General features: G+C 30.9%; 1 protein-coding gene across 4 annotated transcripts in view; it reads left to right on the top strand.

Moving 5' to 3' along the window:
• LOC114121697 (uncharacterized) overlaps positions 1–20,524 on the top strand; it is a 201,862-nt gene that overhangs the window by 149,691 nt on the left and 31,647 nt on the right. For all 4 annotated transcript variants that reach the window (XM_050198453.1, XM_050198456.1, XM_050198461.1 and 1 more), the window contains one exon: positions 14,799–14,889. In XM_050198453.1, coding sequence (XP_050054410.1) covers positions 14,799–14,889 — 91 coding nt within the window. The remainder of the gene's footprint in view (positions 1–14,798; positions 14,890–20,524) is intronic.

Here is a 20,524-nt window from a genome sequence, read left to right as displayed (position 1 = left end):
GTAAGTTCAATATATATATGCAATTATCTGTTAAATCTATCAGTATACAAATATTAGTTTAGAAGATAAATCATAATATAACAAAAGTTTTTTTTTAACATTAAAATTATTATACTAAATTTTTAAATATTATACAAATAAAAAGTATTATAAGTATATCGAGTGATTTTTTAAAAATATATTACAAAATAAAAATATTAAAACGTTTCTATGTAGGTATATATATTTTTTTAAAGCTATATTTAACTCGATGCGAGTCTCTCTATCCTTAATTCAATTTTCCAATGCACTATATTTAATACAATCTTGGGTCACAATGGTCGTAATATTTATATAATATACCTATTATTAAAATATTACATGTATTCAGCTTAAACAATAATTATTATTAGGTAAGTTGTTGTATTATCGTCATGATGAGTTAATCCCACAACGCACGTTTCTATATCATACTGTTGTGGCGTCGTCTCATGTATTCGTGACTAGTGACGTCATTGACATCTATTAACTTCAAAATCGGTTTATAATTATTTTGATTATTTTCGACGTTATTTGAATTCGTTTTAACAAGAAGCTTGTCTTTGTACGACTAATCACGATTTACATGGTAAACATACTGTATTTTATTACACATTATAGTATACTCATAAGTATAATTGAACACGTTAAATAAGAAAATTATTACGGCATTATCGATATATTAATTTTCAGTGTTTAAGGTACTTATAAATGTGGTAGTATATTGGTATATATAATGTAAAGCTTTTGTATTAAACATAATACAAACGGTTTCAGTACTAAACGTATATAACGTATATAACTTATGAAATATTATCAAACAATTCGTCTAATGTTAAAAAAGTTTGTAGACTTAAATCCTTTAATAATACCGGCATATGCATAATACATGACGTATAATGTATAGTGTACCCGGTACCGTTAAAAACTTTACACGGAGAACTATGCAAAATCGCTTTCGGCTCATCACACATCGCGCGCACATACGTAGCCGCAGAGCCTACTTTATAATATATGTATACACTGCGATGATGTACATCAAGAATTTCATATATTAGATGAAGTTTGGTCTTGTGCTTAAAAGCGTACTCGCTTTTCCGACAGACAACCGAACGCGTTTAAAATATAAATGTTTAGTATTACGCCATTCGTCAGCTGCAACAGTTGGCTTTTGTCAACGTTTTTATCCGAGCACAGATAAAAAATCGTTTCATAACCTCCAGTTTGCGATTTCTTTTTTTTTTAAAACGTCCTCCGACCAACCATGAAAATAGCAAGTCATAATTGTTCTTCCCCTCGCATAGTGTGACAATTGCTGGCCGTGACGAAAAAAAGACCGGTCGTGTGTGATTTAATGTATAATATTATATTGGATTTGCAGCATCTACCCGCTATATCGCTTTCATTTTACGTTTTGGGTAAATCGATTGCGTATAGAGTATAATTTTTCCTTTTATATAATATCTTATTCACCCTTATCTTACGTTAACACTTTTTCAGCGCTTTCGAGTACTTTGAAATATTTATACATATCGATTATTAGACATTAATAATATCTATAGAAAAATCGGCATTTATTAAATATTTTTATAAAATATCATGTTATTATATTCGGTTCCTACCTATATAAAAGGTAGGTAGCTAAAAGTAGATGAAAATAAAAAAAATCCAAACGTGACAAACCGTTTTTGGAGAAGGATATACCGATAAAGATTTCCAATTTCGTTTAAAAGGTGTTATATACACACAATAAACTGCATATTATTGATACCTCAGATTCTATATTTTGAAAGTATAATAAAAATCATTGTAAAGCGATCCAACACATTCCTTATGCTCCGTTTAAAAATCTCATAACATCTCGAGGGGTGCCAGGACGTCTAAGACCTTTATCGTCACCACTACACCCAGAATAGGTTCTTGGACATCGTTCATTGACATTATCTGCACAGCCACTATTCACTGTAATTGGCACAGGCGTGTCGTATGATCACCGGACGCTCTTTGTGAAAATATACCTATCTATACTATATATTATCATTATTTATTACATGCGTTTGATCGACGCACGTGTATAATTTTGTACAAGCGCCTACATTGATCGGATTAATATATACGGTATGGTCGAATACGACGACTATCGCTTTTGTCGGGTGCAGCCTATAACGAGCTTCTTCCGTACCGTAAGGCGTAATTACTGTTTAGGGTGCAAATTAATGCTATTATATTATTATTATATACCCTTTACTGGTTCCGCGACTGTCCGCCGCCAACACGGATCTCAGCCAAATCCATTACGTATACACAATATAATATTATATAAACGTATATATTATGGTTGCCTTTTGACGCCACCTTAATATGATTATAAGCACATACAGCTAAAGTTGTACGGTCTTAATAACATAATTATCTTTCCCTGCCCTCTCACGCGATTTCAACCGGCCGCCGTCGTAACTTTGAATATATTATATATTTAGATGTTCTCTTACCCACAGTAAACTTAACTTTAGAAGAAAGCCTTTTCACTCTACCGCTTTTTCTATTTATTTAAAAATAAGTTCGCAATGATTGACGCGTGCAAAATTAAAATACTTATAGTGTTATACCACAATACAATCACTTTCAATGTATGTATATTGTATATATTTTGTAGTTTAATAAAATGTGCACCAATATAGAACGATGTTGTTTTTATATAAATAAAATTAATTAAATAAAAATTGTACATGTTAAAATCTAGAAACTATGACATAAAAACAATATATTAACACGGTATAGGTTAATCAATAATTAAAAAAAAAAAAATCGACTGATTTGACAAATATCAATTATGGTGATACGACGATTTTTTTCTGGATAATAAACCGCTAAATGTTTCGAATGGCTTTTTGTCAGCAATACAAGTCCAACAGGTACACATTATTTATCATTGTACCATACTGTCCTAAACCTTTTTATAACTTATTATAGTTAATAATGGCAGTTCGCGCTTACATCGTAGTGAAATATTACTGTTGACAATAATATAATATTTCACGTGCCACGTTGTGTGCACGAATTGAATTGTCTAGTCAGAATTATTATATTTTTGTAAATTATTCTTTTGCGTTAGTCATAAATTTTTATTATCAAAGGTAAATAATAATATATACTTGTAATAAAAATTTGTTAAGGATGCATGGTGTCTCGCAGAAGTGCACTACACGTCCAACGGACAAAGTACTATATATCCTTTTGAAAATCATGACAATAGCTTGACAAAGACGTCTTTCGAGTACATAAAAACCAGATCATGGCTATATATATATACAGAATATTGATTTCATATTCTTCTTCTTCTTCTTTTTTTTCCGTCTATATAATATCGAGTTCGAGCCAGCGTGTTTTACGTAAAATAATTCATGCGGTATTAATTTAATTAAGAATTTAATAAAGAAAACTTTCGCAAACTTTGAGTTAATTTTCGAACAAACGCATAGTATAGAATTTTCCTTAAAATTAATGAAGTTTTAATAATAGAAATAAATAGAAGCAGTGAAATAAAAATGTAATGGAAAATTATGAATAAATAGTAGGTACCTATTATACCTACATAATTAATACATATTGTAGTTATCATTATGTCATTCTTATTAATATTTAATTAAGTTAATATAATTACATGATATACAACTTTAAAGAGGTAGTTTTTACTGTAAATAAATAAGAAATAAAAGATATTTCAATAAAAAAAATTATATTATCATAATGAAGAATTCAATTAAATATAAAAACTATATCGACCAGTACACGAATATAACAATTCGTTTGTTCCATTTGTTTGAAGTCTTGAGTTTTCATTATATTATATTAGGTACACAAATGAACACAGTAATAAAAACGTATTATTCTGAATTTTTTTTCTTTGCAATTCACTTTGATGTTAATAAAACTCAACATAAATAAGACTTATTTCAAAAAACCAGTGTATTATAAAATGTTATACATTTTAAATGTATTTAACTTGATAATTGTTTTTGTCAATTAGCAGAGGTTTTTAATTATAGCGCGTAAAATTGTATTTTTGCTGTTGCAAGAAGTAGTATAACAAACTTAATAAGTCATCCCCATTATTATCTCATGACCACAAGAATTATTAAGACTTCAAAGTTCAAGAATTAACAAAAAAGGAGTGTTTCAGCGAAAGTTCTGAGTACTAGTAATTTATTGCCTATTGGTTGATTATATCGATTTACTGGATCAAGGAATCCATCTATGAATACCACCATAGAAAGCAAAGTCTATAGTTAGGTCATTTTCGGGTTTTCTCTAAGAATCGTCTAATAACCTTTCCTTGACTACCGCGGCTGTTGTGTACTTTAATGTTGCCACATATTCGTATAGAAATACATCTATTATCGTATAGAGTGTATACTGTATAAACGAGACGTAATCTACGTGCCTTCCTATCAACATTAGGTGATTTAATTTGTATGTATTATAAACACTCCCAATCAAGAGCGCTACATTGAAACAATAATATTGTAGGTACAAAAAAAATATCAAATTATTTTCCAATCATATAGATCACTTACAGTGAAATTGAGATAGCATGATAGTAAAAAAAAAAAAAAAGAAGGGTTCTTATTAGGTGTATAATAGCATATTATATAGATAATCACTATAATTATTTGAGACATGACTATAACATTATAATAATATATATATTCTGAAAGTAAGGACTTTTTGGTGATTTTTTTGGACAGCTCAGCTATATCATAGATGACGAAGAATAGAATTTATTATAGCAAACTATACATTTAATACTTACATATTTTTAATCTGAGCATTGGGCAATTCGGAGACTCTATGACACACTATACCTCATGAACTTATTGAGAAATGTAATTTCCTGCACGTACCAACAGGTCCTATTATATAATCATTATCAGGATTAAATGACAATTTGTATATTTTTTTCAAAGCTCTACATGCAGTACTAAATTTGATCGAATTCGCATTACATAAGTTAATATGAAATAATCGTTATAAAAAAATAGTAATAGTAATAATAATAATAATAATAATGATTATTTTTCATTACCCTATATATGTTTGAAATGCAATAAATATTTCACAGGGGCAGTGAAGCGACGTTTAGTTGTGTATTATTGGCTTTCAACGAATATTGGATTTTAGTTAAAAAATAATTTATAACCGTAATTAAAATCGACGATCCTAACCAACGCGTTGTTATACCTTTTTACAAGCGCTTCGCTCAGTTTGAAAATATATAATATTTAATAATTATTGTTGTGCTTTTACCCCGTTAACTATCTGTATTCAACTTTAACGATTTGTATAGCAACAATAATTTTATGAAATAACAGTTTAATTTCAGAATATGAAGTTTTATTTACCTTTTTATAAAAAAAAAACTATGTATGCCTTTATAGTCTTTATCTGTATTGTATTTACTGGCTATAACTTGAATATAAAATATTTAAATTTACAATACCTTTTTGACTTGCAACATATACTCGTACCTCATACATATTTATAGTTGTTTAATATTAACCATTTTATAATAGTATATGAAAGTCAAAGTCGTGCACACTACACATAGAAGTTTAACATATACAATAAAACCAATAAGTGCACTGTAACTTTAAGTCTTACTTGTGTGAGTACTAAATTTGTAAAGCAACGCTCTAATGTGTATATAACGACCCACCCAAGAAGGCCACCAGAATATTGATAATTCTTGTCATTATTAGGAATATGATTAGATAAATTGAAATATATGCATGTGATTGTGTTGTCTTTGTTTCCAATAACTAATTAGTTATTAGTAATTTAATAAATAAACAATGATGCATAAATTATCTTCATTACAAGGATTTCATCAAAAAACTAATGTCAATATGGATATAATAATATAAATATTTATATCAATAATTAATACTACCTATATTATTATAAATTAAAATTAAATATAATATTATATTTATACAATCACACAAATACTTTAAATTTAAATCACAATGTATCTCAGACACAGTAAATCGATAATTTCAACTAAGTAAACGCCACAGCATAGACACATTATGATTTATTATGTTATCCTTTTTTTCTTGGTTTTTATTTTATTCATTGTCTATCATGATTAAAAAATCGCTTACACTTCGCGATTATTTTTTATTGCAATTAAAATATTATTTTAATAATTTAATTTAAGAATATTAAAACCATTACCATGTTAAATTTTTATATCATATTATTATAATATATTGAGATAATCTAAAATAGGAATAAAGTATTATAAGTAGATCAACCAAGAGAAAATTGTTGGTTTTGTTCTTTTACATTTAAATTTAATGGGAAAGGACCAAAGCGGTCGTTTTGAATATTCGCATAAAAGCCGAAATGTATATATATATATATATATATAGAACGTGCCACTGATTAGTATAGGCATACTCGTATTATGTGATATAATTAAATTATATGTGTTATTAATTATTATTAATGAATGCTGTAATATTATAGTATCTACTAAGTATTAACTTCTATTAATATTAAGCTGTATACCTATAATAATATTTGTATGGCTAAATATCCGATTCTTTAAGTGCATTGAAGAAATTATTGTAATGTTAAATTATACGATTACAATATATTTAAAATAAGTTTAATATTAACGGAAAATCGAAGAAACTACTGGACCCAATTCAATAACAAATAAATCTATAGATTATTTGAGATTCGTGGGGTGTTTAAAGCTTCTTTTTTAACCCTGATATAGTTTTTTTATAGAATACTTCACACGTGCGTTTCGTTTTGGCTTAGGAAAATAGAATAATTGTTGTTTATTTTTAAAGTTTTCGTCGGTTAGATAAATAAAATTAAAAAAAGGCTTTGCCGACCTTTTATGTATTTCTATGGAATTTTTTAAGCGAACAAAAAATAACATTTAATTAATCGTTTGTTATTCAAACGTATGACAAAATGATAGTATGTTTGTAATTTGTAGACTTCAAACTATACAAACAATTTTCACAAAAATGTCATAGTTTTTTATTGGAGATATGAGAAAAGTTTAGAGAGCAATTTTAACCACGCTTTTCAAAATATACATAACGCTATATTCAATCTTTCACAGACGGATTGCCACTCTCGGTCGAATCAATTCACAAACCGAAGTTCACCGATTTCGATTTGTCAGTGATATGGAGTGATACACTAAAACCAAAATACACCGACACGATATGGCATTTTATGTTTTCTTATTTTTTTTCTGGGAAAAGTCGGGTTACGTCGTTAGTAAACATATTATGCTAAAAGAAATTTCAGTCTCTGCTACAATAAAAAAAAGTCGTTATTCACAATATAATACATCAATATTGCAGTCCGCGAACACTCGTCAGACTAGGTGCGTACTTTTGTACTGCACCTTTGACTAGGTACGTAGGAGAAGCGCAGTGAATATACAATGTCCAGTTGAGTATAATACACGCTGTAGGGTATGTGTATAATATTATCGTAAGTACCTTATTACATATTTATAAAATATACGGCCGATTGACGATAACAATATGGTCGTCGCAAATACGTATAATATGTACATAATAAATAGGTAAACAACTTACATCTGATGGCAATACCTATATATGAGTAGATTTTTACGAAACCACTGCGGGGGTCAGTGGTAGACGAGCGATCGAGAGGGAGAACGGACCGACGGAGTCACGGAGACGCGTTTCCGGTTGTGCGTGCTGGTTTCGGCTTCTGCAAGCGGAACGACGATATTATAATAATATAATTACAATATATTAATATTTTATTTTATACAGCGCGTTTCGTTCAATCGTATCGTACTGCACTTCGTTCACGCTGGTTTCTACTTTGCGATGTATCGTTTGTTTCATCCGAATACACAGCATATAATAAGACATTGAAAATACATATATTAAGTTGGCTATACGAAATCCAAAGGCTATAATATTTGTAGCTTATAAAATTCACCTAAGGAGACCAACGCTGAGCGATATCCTATATAATATATAATATAACTGGAATTCCGGATAGTAAACCGCTGTGCTTTCCTCTAAACGGCGGACAAACAAAAGAGCCAATTTCAAAAGCTCGCGTCGTCTCGCTCCGCGCGTAAAAGGGTTAAAATTCCCATGTCGTATACGCTGCATCAATTCGTGCCTTTCACGTATTATTATCATGATTATTATTATTATTATAGCCGTACAACACGGGTCGCGGACGGCTGACTGTCTGGCGGGCGGTAGAACCGCAGACGCGCGAAACCACCGCCGCTACGGCCGGAAGTCGATTTCCTGTTCGCGCGAACCGGAACGGTAAAAAGCCGTCGAATGTACACGGAGTAGTGATGGCGTTTTCTAGTTTCATCCGCTTATTCGCTGTAAACATACAATGCCTATACATTATTGCCGGGGTTTCGGGGCGAAGGGCCCTGAAAGGATTACCTCGCGCGTATTATATATATATTAACGACTAAATTGTGTACGGCTTGTTTAGGCTCATCCTCGCGCCTTCTGTATACGGTTTACGACTTGCACGCGGTGTATATAATAATATGGGTTTACCGGAAATTCGGCTTTGCAGCGATTACAGTTTATCGCAGTATCTGGAGATATTTATTATATTTTACCGAGTACACCATGTGTGTAGATCGTTGTGCAATGCTTTCTCAGACATCGTCATCGAAAACTCTGTTCAAAATAAAGATAATATGCAATTTGGTAAACCGTTACTAATATTCTCAATCATAATTATATATTACGATTCGTCGTCGTCATACGTTCATTACGACGATAGACATATTCAATATAATATAGTGATATAAACATCGTGTTTGCATACATTTGGAAAATCATAATGTCTTGCGGTCTATAACCGCTGAAATGTCCGTTGCATTCGTCTCATCCGACGTAAAAATAAATAATAACCGTCTCTAGTTATCCCGTATTAGTAAAAACTTTCTACTTTATGGTGACTCTCCTCGGATAACCGTGAGAATAGAAATCCGCCTTGAGTACACAGAATATTATTATATATGTATATAATAATATAGGTTCCGTTTTAAATTTAAAATGTTTATTTGAATATAATTATAATGCCATTGCGGGTATTATTCGTTATGTTCAACAGTGAAATTCGTAAGGAAACACGGTTATATAGTTCTATATGCGAATTCCTATATTACATATATATATATACTTTTATCATCTACCGATAGTCGGAATAGTTATTTGGTTTGTTCCTTTCTGTTAGTTCACATTTCTAAGACCACCGTCGCCTTTCCCGTTCAAAATTGCATATATGCTCGTAGAGCTTTAAATCGTTGACGTTCCGGGGGTCTGAAACTTAATAATGTACCCTATATACGCCTATACTACTTGTACGCTGCAGTATTATGAGGACTGAGACAATTGAATAATTAAAACTTTGCAAAGTCGTTATCGTGCCGTGGCAACACCTTTAACACGCATCTTCCGGCAACAAAGGGTAAAAAGACACGATAAATTATATGAAATAATTGTTGAACATAGTACAATTTTACGAGACTTTACGAGGCTTTAATAGCATAATAATGAGTTGCGAAAACAGAAAAAAATAACATATTATTATTTTACGTACCTTTAAATTATTAATCATAGGTAGTCGTATCTATCATACAATCATCCCTTGATATGGAAATATTACACGTTATTAAGTTGTATTATAATATATATATATATATGTGTTATTCCGTTTTTGGACACGTTTTATGTTTGGCGATTTAAAAAAAACCGTGTTTAAATCGCTACATATAATTATAGAAAGTTGCGAAAAGTCCACATTGACAAATTATTATTTTTTTATCATATAGCATATTTTGTTAACGAGCTTCACTATAAGCCAGTAGCACTCGCCAAACCTAACGACCTTTTTATTTTTTCCATAATTTTAATACTTCAGTAATGAAGGATAACAACAACGAACCACAACTTAAAAGCGACTTTTATTTCTTTAGTTTTATTTATTCGAAAAACATAAAACCCTAAAAATATACTCTTTGTTATGACAAAAACATATGCACGACGGATCAATGGGTAAGGGAGAGCTATTGCACCCAAACACCCCCTATAAATCCGCTTTTGTATATTATAATATATACAATTGTGTATATTGTTGTAAAAGGCTTCAGACCATTATTAAACCGGCGGGAAAGGTTTCCCCAACTTTGCGTGTCTATAGCTACGGATAGTACGCCGTCGTAGTCCGTCTTGTTATTTTTATATTCGATGGTAAATAATCTCATCGCTCACTTATTATTATTATTATTATGTATACGCATGTTCACCATATAGCTATTGATCAAAGCTTCTTGGACTCTCGAGTACGTTGCACGTGTACAGCTTCGTTATTTATGTTGTGTTTTAACATTAAATTATAATTATATAAATTAATAAATTGTATCATATTTTATATGCCGCTTTGTCAATTCGGACCATCTTTGTGGTGGAGCTTATTACCTGCAACATATATAAATCCCAAATGTTTTCAAGACATCCACGACGAATTAAATTATTTACACAATGTATACTATATATTCGTCTAAATGCTATGTCATGTTAAAAAGGTACATAATATATAATGGTTTAAAGTTTATACTTTCATAAACCTGTTATCTATATGCTTCGGTATAGAGATTATAAAAATGTATTTATAAATTAATATTTAAGTGCAATTTATTTCGCTATTTTAAAGTATTTATAGCAAATAATAATCAACAATTCAAACAAATACAACAAACATGAATTATTTTATAATAATGATTTGGTAACGAAGGAAGAACATTGGTATACATTATCTATACACCATTTTTATTTTTATTATTTTTTTTTTTTTTGGTAGAATAGTTTACTCGCATGAAATATATGCTGAATTGTATATATTTTATATGAATTATGAAACTCGTCTTTTAATGAAAAAAAATATATACTCGTATATTATTTCTTTAAACTCGGATTTGTGAGTATTGTTTTTTTTTTATTTCCAAGTCGAATAACTATATTGTGAAACCCAAAAGACTTTTCAAACAATGGAACAAATCCATCAATATATACACATAAAAGTTCAAAGTCCTATACACTCTTAAAATGTACTAGAATGTTGAATAAAAACCGTCGAAAGTAAAAACTTTTGAAAACCAAAGTTCGAATGTACTTTCTTAGTCAAAAAACTCGAGCGTGTAATTTGAAGAGGCCTCCGTCGGGTGGAGACGTCGCGCCTCGAGATTATTTCTTTCAAACGCCTTCATTATATTATAATAATATATAAATATATTATTATGCCGATTTAAATTTCAATAAAAATGTGTTACTTATTAACTGAGGTAAATTACACTATTTCTTAATTGCACACACTTATTCACCTGTTTTCCAACACCTATAATTATTATAATAATGATCGTAATTGATTTTAATTTTACGCCACTACAGGTAAATCGTTATTGTTCTTAATGGCAACGTGAGAATTACGCTGCATATACCTATTAAAAAATAAATATTGACGCATTATTATTTATTGTTTTATAATATAACTATAACATTACATTTAGTAATGACGACTGGGGTATATTTAAATAGCATTAAAAAAAAAAAAAATGGTTCTGTATTCACGTTCGATCGTTAAATTGGATTTTTCCCGAGGCATGGCTATAATTTTCGAATGGATAATTATTTAATAATGCGCACTCGATTTGATACTTTCGCATAATAGGTAGATAGGTACTTTTATACTTTGGCGTGGTCCACGTATACCCATCACAAATTCGATTATAATAAACGATAATTAACCCCATCGTTGACTTTATTATTGTACTGCATGTATAATAATAATAAATTATTAAGGTACGCGGTTACAGACTGCAGTAATAATCACAGTCATGAAGCGACGTCGTTGGTGGCGATGATTATTATGATGATAATAATAATAAAAATCCTAAATCACAGAAAACGGGTGTAGGTACCTTTAATAATTATTATTAATGCGAATATATTATTTAGTTACGTTTTATTGCGACGACGTAACCATCAGACCGCCGTTGGAACGTCCATATTATACTACTGCTATACATGAAGAAGTCCTTAAAATCATGTTTGTCCATAAAGTGTATGCAAAACCTATGGTATTTAATGAATTTCGGTCGGTTTCAAGTGTAGCATGAAATAATTTTGAGTATTGTTTATGAATAAAAGTTAAACCATTGTAACTCTTATTACTTATTTTGGGTCTCACGGCAATATTGTTTAACAAAATAAATTAGTACATTTAAGAAAATATTTTACAAGAATTGATTTAATCAATAGTACCTATTTAACAATCGATTCATGTGTTTTCCATTTTTATACTTATAGATAGGTAGATACAATACTATTAATAACTTATATTTGATAGCTAATCAACCATTTGCGATTTACATTTTTTTTTTTTTTTGAGAAGCAGAGATGAATTATAATGTGTTTTATTTAATAGAAAAAAAAAACAAATTAAGCTGTTTTAATATTTTTTTTTTACAAATTTATATTCAATTCAAGTTTCAAATTTTAAATATTACCCATTGTTTATTGAATAATTGTTGTACATTTTTAAAAAACTTGTAATTTTTTTTTTTAAACACTAAATAATCGTATCACTATAAATTCTCAGATGATAATAACAATACTGTAATAAATAATGTGTTTCTTATACATACCTCTAATAGTTATCTACTACAATAAATTAGTTTTCATACAAATTCGTATAATATATTTGATATTAATACTATATTATAATATATAGTATTAATAGTATAGTATAGTATAGTATATATACATATTATAATATCCCATTATTGTTAGATAAACCGAACAATTCATCTATCAAATCATCGAAACAATAATTGTTTATGACATTGTCATGTCGATGCCGTTGTTCAATAATATTATACCTATTCAAATGCAATATTATATAATAAAACATTTTAAAAAAATTTTAAAAAACTAATAAATTCATCATGTTGATGGTAGTGAGAAATCATAGTAACTATTCAGTATTTTACTCTACACCTAAAAATACATTATAATAATTATTTTTTTTTTATTTATCTAAATATGTAGTGACACGATCGAAAACTCTAATCACTAATACTTTTACAGTGGATACATGGATTTAGAGAATATAGTACAGATATAGCCTATAGGTAGACATACAAGTGCAATTTTCGACGACTTCGCCAAAATAAAAAAAATATCGCGTGTCCTTTAAAGTAATAATAATAATAAAAAAACATTTCGCCCGGCGGGCCGTTAATGATTTATACTTATGTGCACAATACTGCGGTGTCTGTATGTATGTGTGTGTGCTTGCATGTATGACAGTAAATATAATTATGCGATAATAAGCGGTGTTTCGACGAGGGGATTTGCAAAAACATGACTCACAGATTTTAATGAGCCGTTTTCTAAGGCAGCGACGGCGCCCTCGTCGTCAAAGCGTGTATCGAATTATCGCAAAGTGAATATTTTATTATTATATTATAATACATTTTAATTGAATATTTTCGATTATACATCTGTAGGGTTACTCACGATTTATTATATTGGATGTCACAAATGCGCTTTTGATTTTTACGTTTAACTTTTATAATATTATCGTAAAATAGTTTCACGACAATGCGCTATAGCTATATTATATGATATGGATTCGTACGCGGAAATTCACTCGAGCCTTTGCACGGCATAATATTTATATATACCTTTTACTTACCTATGAAAAGTGGCCGATAAATATTTATCGTATTTTTATATTCGATTCGAATTCACCGCCTTTTGCGGACTTGCGGTAGAGCGAACCCGTATTTTTATCATATTATTATTAAATAATTTCGTGCGAGGGTGCGAAAAATAAAACAGTCTTTTTTTTAGACTTCTTATAATATTTTCTTCTCATCCTGCACCCTTCTTAAATTATAAGAGTCGTCGGCAGCTATCGCGTATATTATATAATATAACCATTATGCGCATTATACACACTATGCCGCACATTTTTACGTTTCCCTCGAAAAAGAGAAAAACGATCATCGCGTACCCACGTCCGACGTCGTGAAGCTGGCTGTACCGCACGCGTATAGATGTATAAATTTAATATAATGTATGTATATGCGTATGCGATACTGCTGTCCCGGGACCGTTTTAATAAATAACGCTGGTATATTATATACATGTGCATATAACCAGACGATTTTATATATAATATATTATATATTATTATGTATTCCCATATAGTCATCTCGTACTTTTATTTTTTATTTTTTTGCTCGGCAGCGTCGCCACTGTATATAATATAACGCTACGGGTTTGTTTTTTTTATGCGTTTTCAATTTCTTCTCAATTTTCTCCTCCAACGATTTCGTCGAGGTTGTAAACAATATATATACACCCTCGATACCGCGCCTAGGTCTGTGTGAAAAACACTTCCATCGGATATTTTCCATTTTGTCCGTTGCGCCGTATATATTATATATTATCATACCGTGCCTATAATACGGATATGTATATTCAAATAACATAATAATATAAAATACATAGATCGAAAAATTTATAAACTTTTCAGACGATGTGGCTGCGCGTGTTCCTTATCAATAATTTATCGATTTCCATGTTTGTGTTTATTTTATATAGGTGTACCTATATTATAATAATATAGTTATTACATTATTATTATTATTATTTTTACAGAATGGAAGAAACCGTACGGTCTTTACTTCAATACAAATCCAAATTTGAGCAACTAAAACAAGACCGACACTCAGTGGCCAACTCCTATGAAGTAAGTCAATGTTTTTCTATAATAGAATAAGTGTCAGTACGCAAAATAAAATACGTCATATTTATGCGGAAACTGAAATCTATATCGTAATGATTATCCCAATAATTATTTTTAATAAGTACATGCCTACCAGTCATCGATGCATCCCCCCCCCACAAATTAAATTGCATACTTTAAACCTACATATTATGTTGTGTTTTAGCCGGCATACAATAACTATTTAATAATAATAGTATCATAAATGTTACGTTTAGTTGTTAAAATACTTATAAGTTGTCGTAAATTATAATAATATTAATGGCATCATATAATAGGTGCTTTGACCCTCACGATTTAATTTTTTTTTTACGGTTTCCAAACAAAAAAATAAAATCACTGCGGCGCACCATGGTCGCAGAAACATATAAAATACATGTGCGTTTTTAAAAATGATTTATTGTTTTAGCTTTAAATACGAAACGAAATATGACGCGTTTTTTCGTTTTTGTATTATATATGATACGTTATACACCCGCATACATTTATATATAGGTACCTATGAGCCAGGAGGTACCTGTGTACCGTGAATTTATGGCTTATTTTTCCTTTATTTATTATTATGTTTGTGTGTGTGTGTAGAGTCGACTAGTTTTCTCTACATTATTACTCCTCGTGTAATTATATATAAGTGCGCACCGCCATACAGGTGTAGACGATACAAACGTGGTAGTCGAATTTTCTAAGACCATATTATTTACAATAGGACCGGGCGGCTCGGATAAAAGAATTTCGCGAGTATAATATTATTATTGTGCACATATATTATTCGAAACTACGCAAACATTCACATAATAATATAATACAACAAACTATAGACCGTACGCTAGCTGTTATGTTAGGGCTATAACGTATGGTTGAAAACGGGTAAAGAAAAATAAGTCAACAACTTTCTTATACAATACAATAGCAGTGTATTATTATTTATTATAATATTATATAGAATAAGAAATAACGAGATAATAGCGTATAATATGAGTATTGTCACGAGGGGTCTAGCGGTGGTGGTGGTGGTGGTCGATTATATATAACGAGGTTCACTATAATATCATATCATTTGTTTTCCATTTTCGCGACGTGGACGGTCGAAATTGAATTCCACACATGATTCCGTCGTTATTTTTTAATCGACCGCTTCTGGAACGTTCTCTCATTTAAACTATATATACGAATAATAATAATAAGTCATAATACACTCCAGTTCGCCCCCGCCACCGACGTGCGCACTATGTATATATGCGTGTGATGTCTGCGCGACGCCGCACAAAGAAATCGTATATACACCGAAATTAGGGTGGACTGCCCTCCGAACGTGACCCTTTTTAAAACCGAATTTGGTTTTCGCGTTTAGCATCGGGGGTTTATTGTTTTCTATTTTCTATTTTTTTTGTCCGCCCCCTTCTTTCTCCGCCACCGTCACCGCCGCCGATCGCGACCATCGACCCGTCGGACGACGCCGTCGCCACAGCTCTATAATCCTCACTGGGTCTCTTCTCTCTATATACCGCCATATATACGTATATACAATCTAATATGTACTCTCGTGTTGTTGTCGGGCTTGTCAAAAAAACTTAGCGCGGAAAAGGGGTTTCGGGCCTCGGGCATACGCACAAATATCGATTGTACGGATAAATGACGTCACCCCGCACGGTTGTCGCGGTCGTGGTCGTGTATGCTGGAGACGTGTGTACTCGGGGAATACGAAATTAATTGCGGAGACACGCCACGCACGACCAGGAAACGCCGCGCCCGCTCGCCCTCCTTTTTACACTCTCGTGGACGACATATATATTATATACGTGTTTTCTGTATATATATATATTGTATATACATAGATTTAGACTTGGAAGCGCTGACAGGGCCCCATTTTACAGAGCACGACGACGATTTTTCGATGAAAACGCATTCACTTATCTATATGCACGTGATGTATATATCATGTGTGTGCGAGTAGACTTACAATAACTGCCGAACCGTTTACCCGCCGAAAGTGCCACAAACCCTTCCCCAGAGACTTTTTATACATTTGCTTTATACATACGTCCGACGGTATATAAGCGGTATAATTGCATTAAACATTTACGAGTTTATGCACGCTGACACTTAACCATTATATTATACATCTCTAACGTAATAATACATTGTATTATAATAAGACAATTCAAAATTATCGTTTTTCAAATTCATTCACTGTAATTTATTATAATTATTATTTATATATAACTCGTGTGACTACATCTGTAGTTTATATTATTCTTTCCATTTTAAAGAAATCATAAGGTTTGATGTATTGTTTTCTTAACCAACTTCTGTTTCGCGTCTCTATAATACCAAGATAATATTTGATCTGTGAAAATTATATGTCACGATTATTATTAATGCGAACGTAGTTGTATTTGTTTTTTCGCTCGTCGACCCGTTTTTAAATAGTACATATTAATATTCGGAAAGACGAATAATCACGGCAATCACGTCCGATTTAATTATTTAACATTGCCTACAACCGCACGTACGACTAAGTGTACAAAATGTAATGGCATTAAAAAAATATTGTTCGAATTGGAACGTTGACGGAGTACGAATGATCAATATGCCGATGACTATGAACTACACGTAAAATAATATATTGTGCATTCAGTATTGTATATGTAAACCTAAAATAGTGTGTATATACACTATACCTATGTACCAAGATATTATATTCGAAGGTAGTTGCAACAAGACAAACACGACGTAAAAACAATAATAATAATGACAATATAGGTGCATACTGCATAGTGTACTGTATGATAATATATATATATCGTTCTTTTGACTAAAATAATACGCGAAACGTGACGATAATTAATTTCCGTTTTATCGAATTGGGCACACATATTAATTTTACGTATAAATAATAAAATATAATAATATTATGTCGGTTTTGGGAGGAGAACAAAAATCGAAGACAATAACTATCATAACATAATAATCATTGTTTATAAAACACAAGGCTTATATGTAGGTACGCACTAAAATATTGAATGATAAACAAAAAATATGTCCGTTATACAGATAATATCGTAAGGGAATAATAATTAATGATGTACTACGACGTATTAAATCAATCCGATTCTATCGTAAGCAGCTGTGTTATTGGTTCCTAAGTTTCGTGAACTAAAATGTTTATCTGATGAATGAAAAACTTCGATTTGAAAGCAAATTCAATTAAATTTTTTGGTGAGATAAAAAATAACGTTCGACAATAAATAATTGATAATTTATGTAGTTTTCAGTTAGTCAACAAAATCAAACTGTTAATATATAATTCGTCTTTCGATACGACATTGGAATAATTTGAATGACTTCAAAAATTATGCCATTGGTCTCTAAATATATTACCGATTTTAACGACTATCACTATACATATAGGAGCTCCGTGTGGGTAATCGCAAAGAAACATAACTTACATAACCACAACTTACGTTACATTATATTATGTACTCGGTCGTGGTAATATAAGTCGTCATCGATATAGCTGGTAACCTGCAGCAGTATACACGAGTACCTTCCGGCTTCTTATATATTATGTATTTGAACGACGATGTCATACGACCGCGATTTACCATCCAAAGCCCGGCCCGAGGGGCTGTTTAAGCGTCTACTCCGTGATTTCTACACGCTCAGAGATCGGGTTGTAGTAGCGTTGGGGTGGTAAGGGTTGAAGGGATGGACGTTGTAGGTAGGGGTTGTGTGCGACCCTCCCCGTGTGGTTTTGACTGTGCGTTTTACAGATAAGGACATTTTTACGGATATATCACGATATCCGTGCATCGGCCACGATCGCGTATCTCCGACCATGACAAACCGTATAGCCAGCCACTTAAAATTTACGACTGGTCTGGAGAGTATAATAATAATAATAATAGTAATACTGTATATTATGGGTGATTGTGTAGTGTATACGCATAGAGCGACGATGTGGCAAAACTCGGACCTCGGAAAGGGTCGTCCACAAATCGCCGTTGGTAATTTACTTTTACTCTAAACACCGCGCGCTTCTTTCGTGTATATTAATACCTATATTTCTTAACCGCAAAGTTTATTAAAAGTATCGGTGTATAACGCAGTCATATTAAGCTTAATAAATAAATAAACATCCAATAAATTATAGGGTTTTTCAAAAATGTTCAACAAATTGCTAAAAACAATGTTGGATAAGTTTTAGTCGGTCGGCCGTCAGTTGTGAACATATTGCGACGGTTTTGGGAAGAAGCCCATAACTTCATAACTCTTTAACGAGCGTCTTACAATCATTATTATTTTATTATATTGTTTTAGTGCAAACAAAAAAATAACAAAATTCGTTTAGTATACATTATAAAAAAGTGCAGTAATTTATATTCTAGTTATGTATAATAGTAACGTGTACTTAAACAACATTGAATATCGTTATTTTGATCGAAAACTTTTGTCTGTCAATAATATATTCTATATGATGACTTATAAGTGAAAATACATTCAACAAATAACATCATAGACAGTCTCAAAGCAAATAACTGTTATTGTTATCGTTTGTGTTTATAGACACTTTTTGCGATATTTCTAAAACGTAATTATGATGTATACTGTTTACTTTTACATCGAAATATTTATTAATTTATTATATTTATTTTAAAACATTTTTGTTTCGGATAAAATTTTATTTGCCCGGATGTTTTTTCTTTCGAGTACGTTTATTTTTTAACTGTTATCCAAATTGCGTGTAAACTTAATAGACCCTGCCACAAAACAGCACATTCTTTTCCATTTAAATTTATTTGACACGACGATAATATGATAAATAACACGAGTTTAATTTATACCATATTATATAGTGACACCATGCTGTAGCATTTATTCTACAACGAATAACGATAATTGTTTTGCGCAGATAATATATCTACACGTGTGAAAAACTATGTTTGTGTGTATGTGTGCATTTAATATTGTTGAAATTTGATTAAATCGAGGGTCGCTTTCCTCGTTTAATTATCGTGATCTAATTTGCACGTACGTGCGTCGTATAAAAAAGCGTTCTTTTTCAAAATATATATTAATTTTTTCCCCGTTTGTACGCATCACACGTGGTCTTCGGCTCTGTTGATAAAATATAATATAAGTTTAGTATAATATTGTGCGTACATTGTGCGGCCAGAAGTAATAGTAATAGTATAAAGCTATAAAGACGCGAACGATCAACCTACATAATGTCATAATTATATTTAGGGTTGATACCCACAGTGTATTATATTATTGTGCGCCGACGACTTCGTAAAATCTTAACAATATTAAAATATCACTATTTTACTTAAACTTGCGTCATACTGGCAGAAAAAAACATCAATACAATATTGTGGTGGGCGTTTGATTAAAATGCACCACATTTTTGTTATTGACATTGAGATTTTTACCAAATTAATATTTTCTGAAATCATATATTTTCCATAAGATGTAAAATTATAAAACCAATTTTAATTTAAATTTTAGAAGAAATATTTAAACATTAAATATAAATGTTAACAAAAAAAAAAAAACAAGTAACACGAATCTCGTCCATAAAATAAATGTCGTTTTCGCT

The sequence above is a fragment of the Aphis gossypii genome, chromosome 1 (assembly GCF_020184175.1).
Source record: "Aphis gossypii isolate Hap1 chromosome 1, ASM2018417v2, whole genome shotgun sequence".
In the NCBI taxonomy this organism is placed as follows: domain Eukaryota; kingdom Metazoa; phylum Arthropoda; class Insecta; order Hemiptera; family Aphididae; genus Aphis; species Aphis gossypii.
The sequence above is the reverse complement of the archived record's forward strand: the minus strand, read 5'-3'. Positions and strand labels throughout refer to the sequence as shown.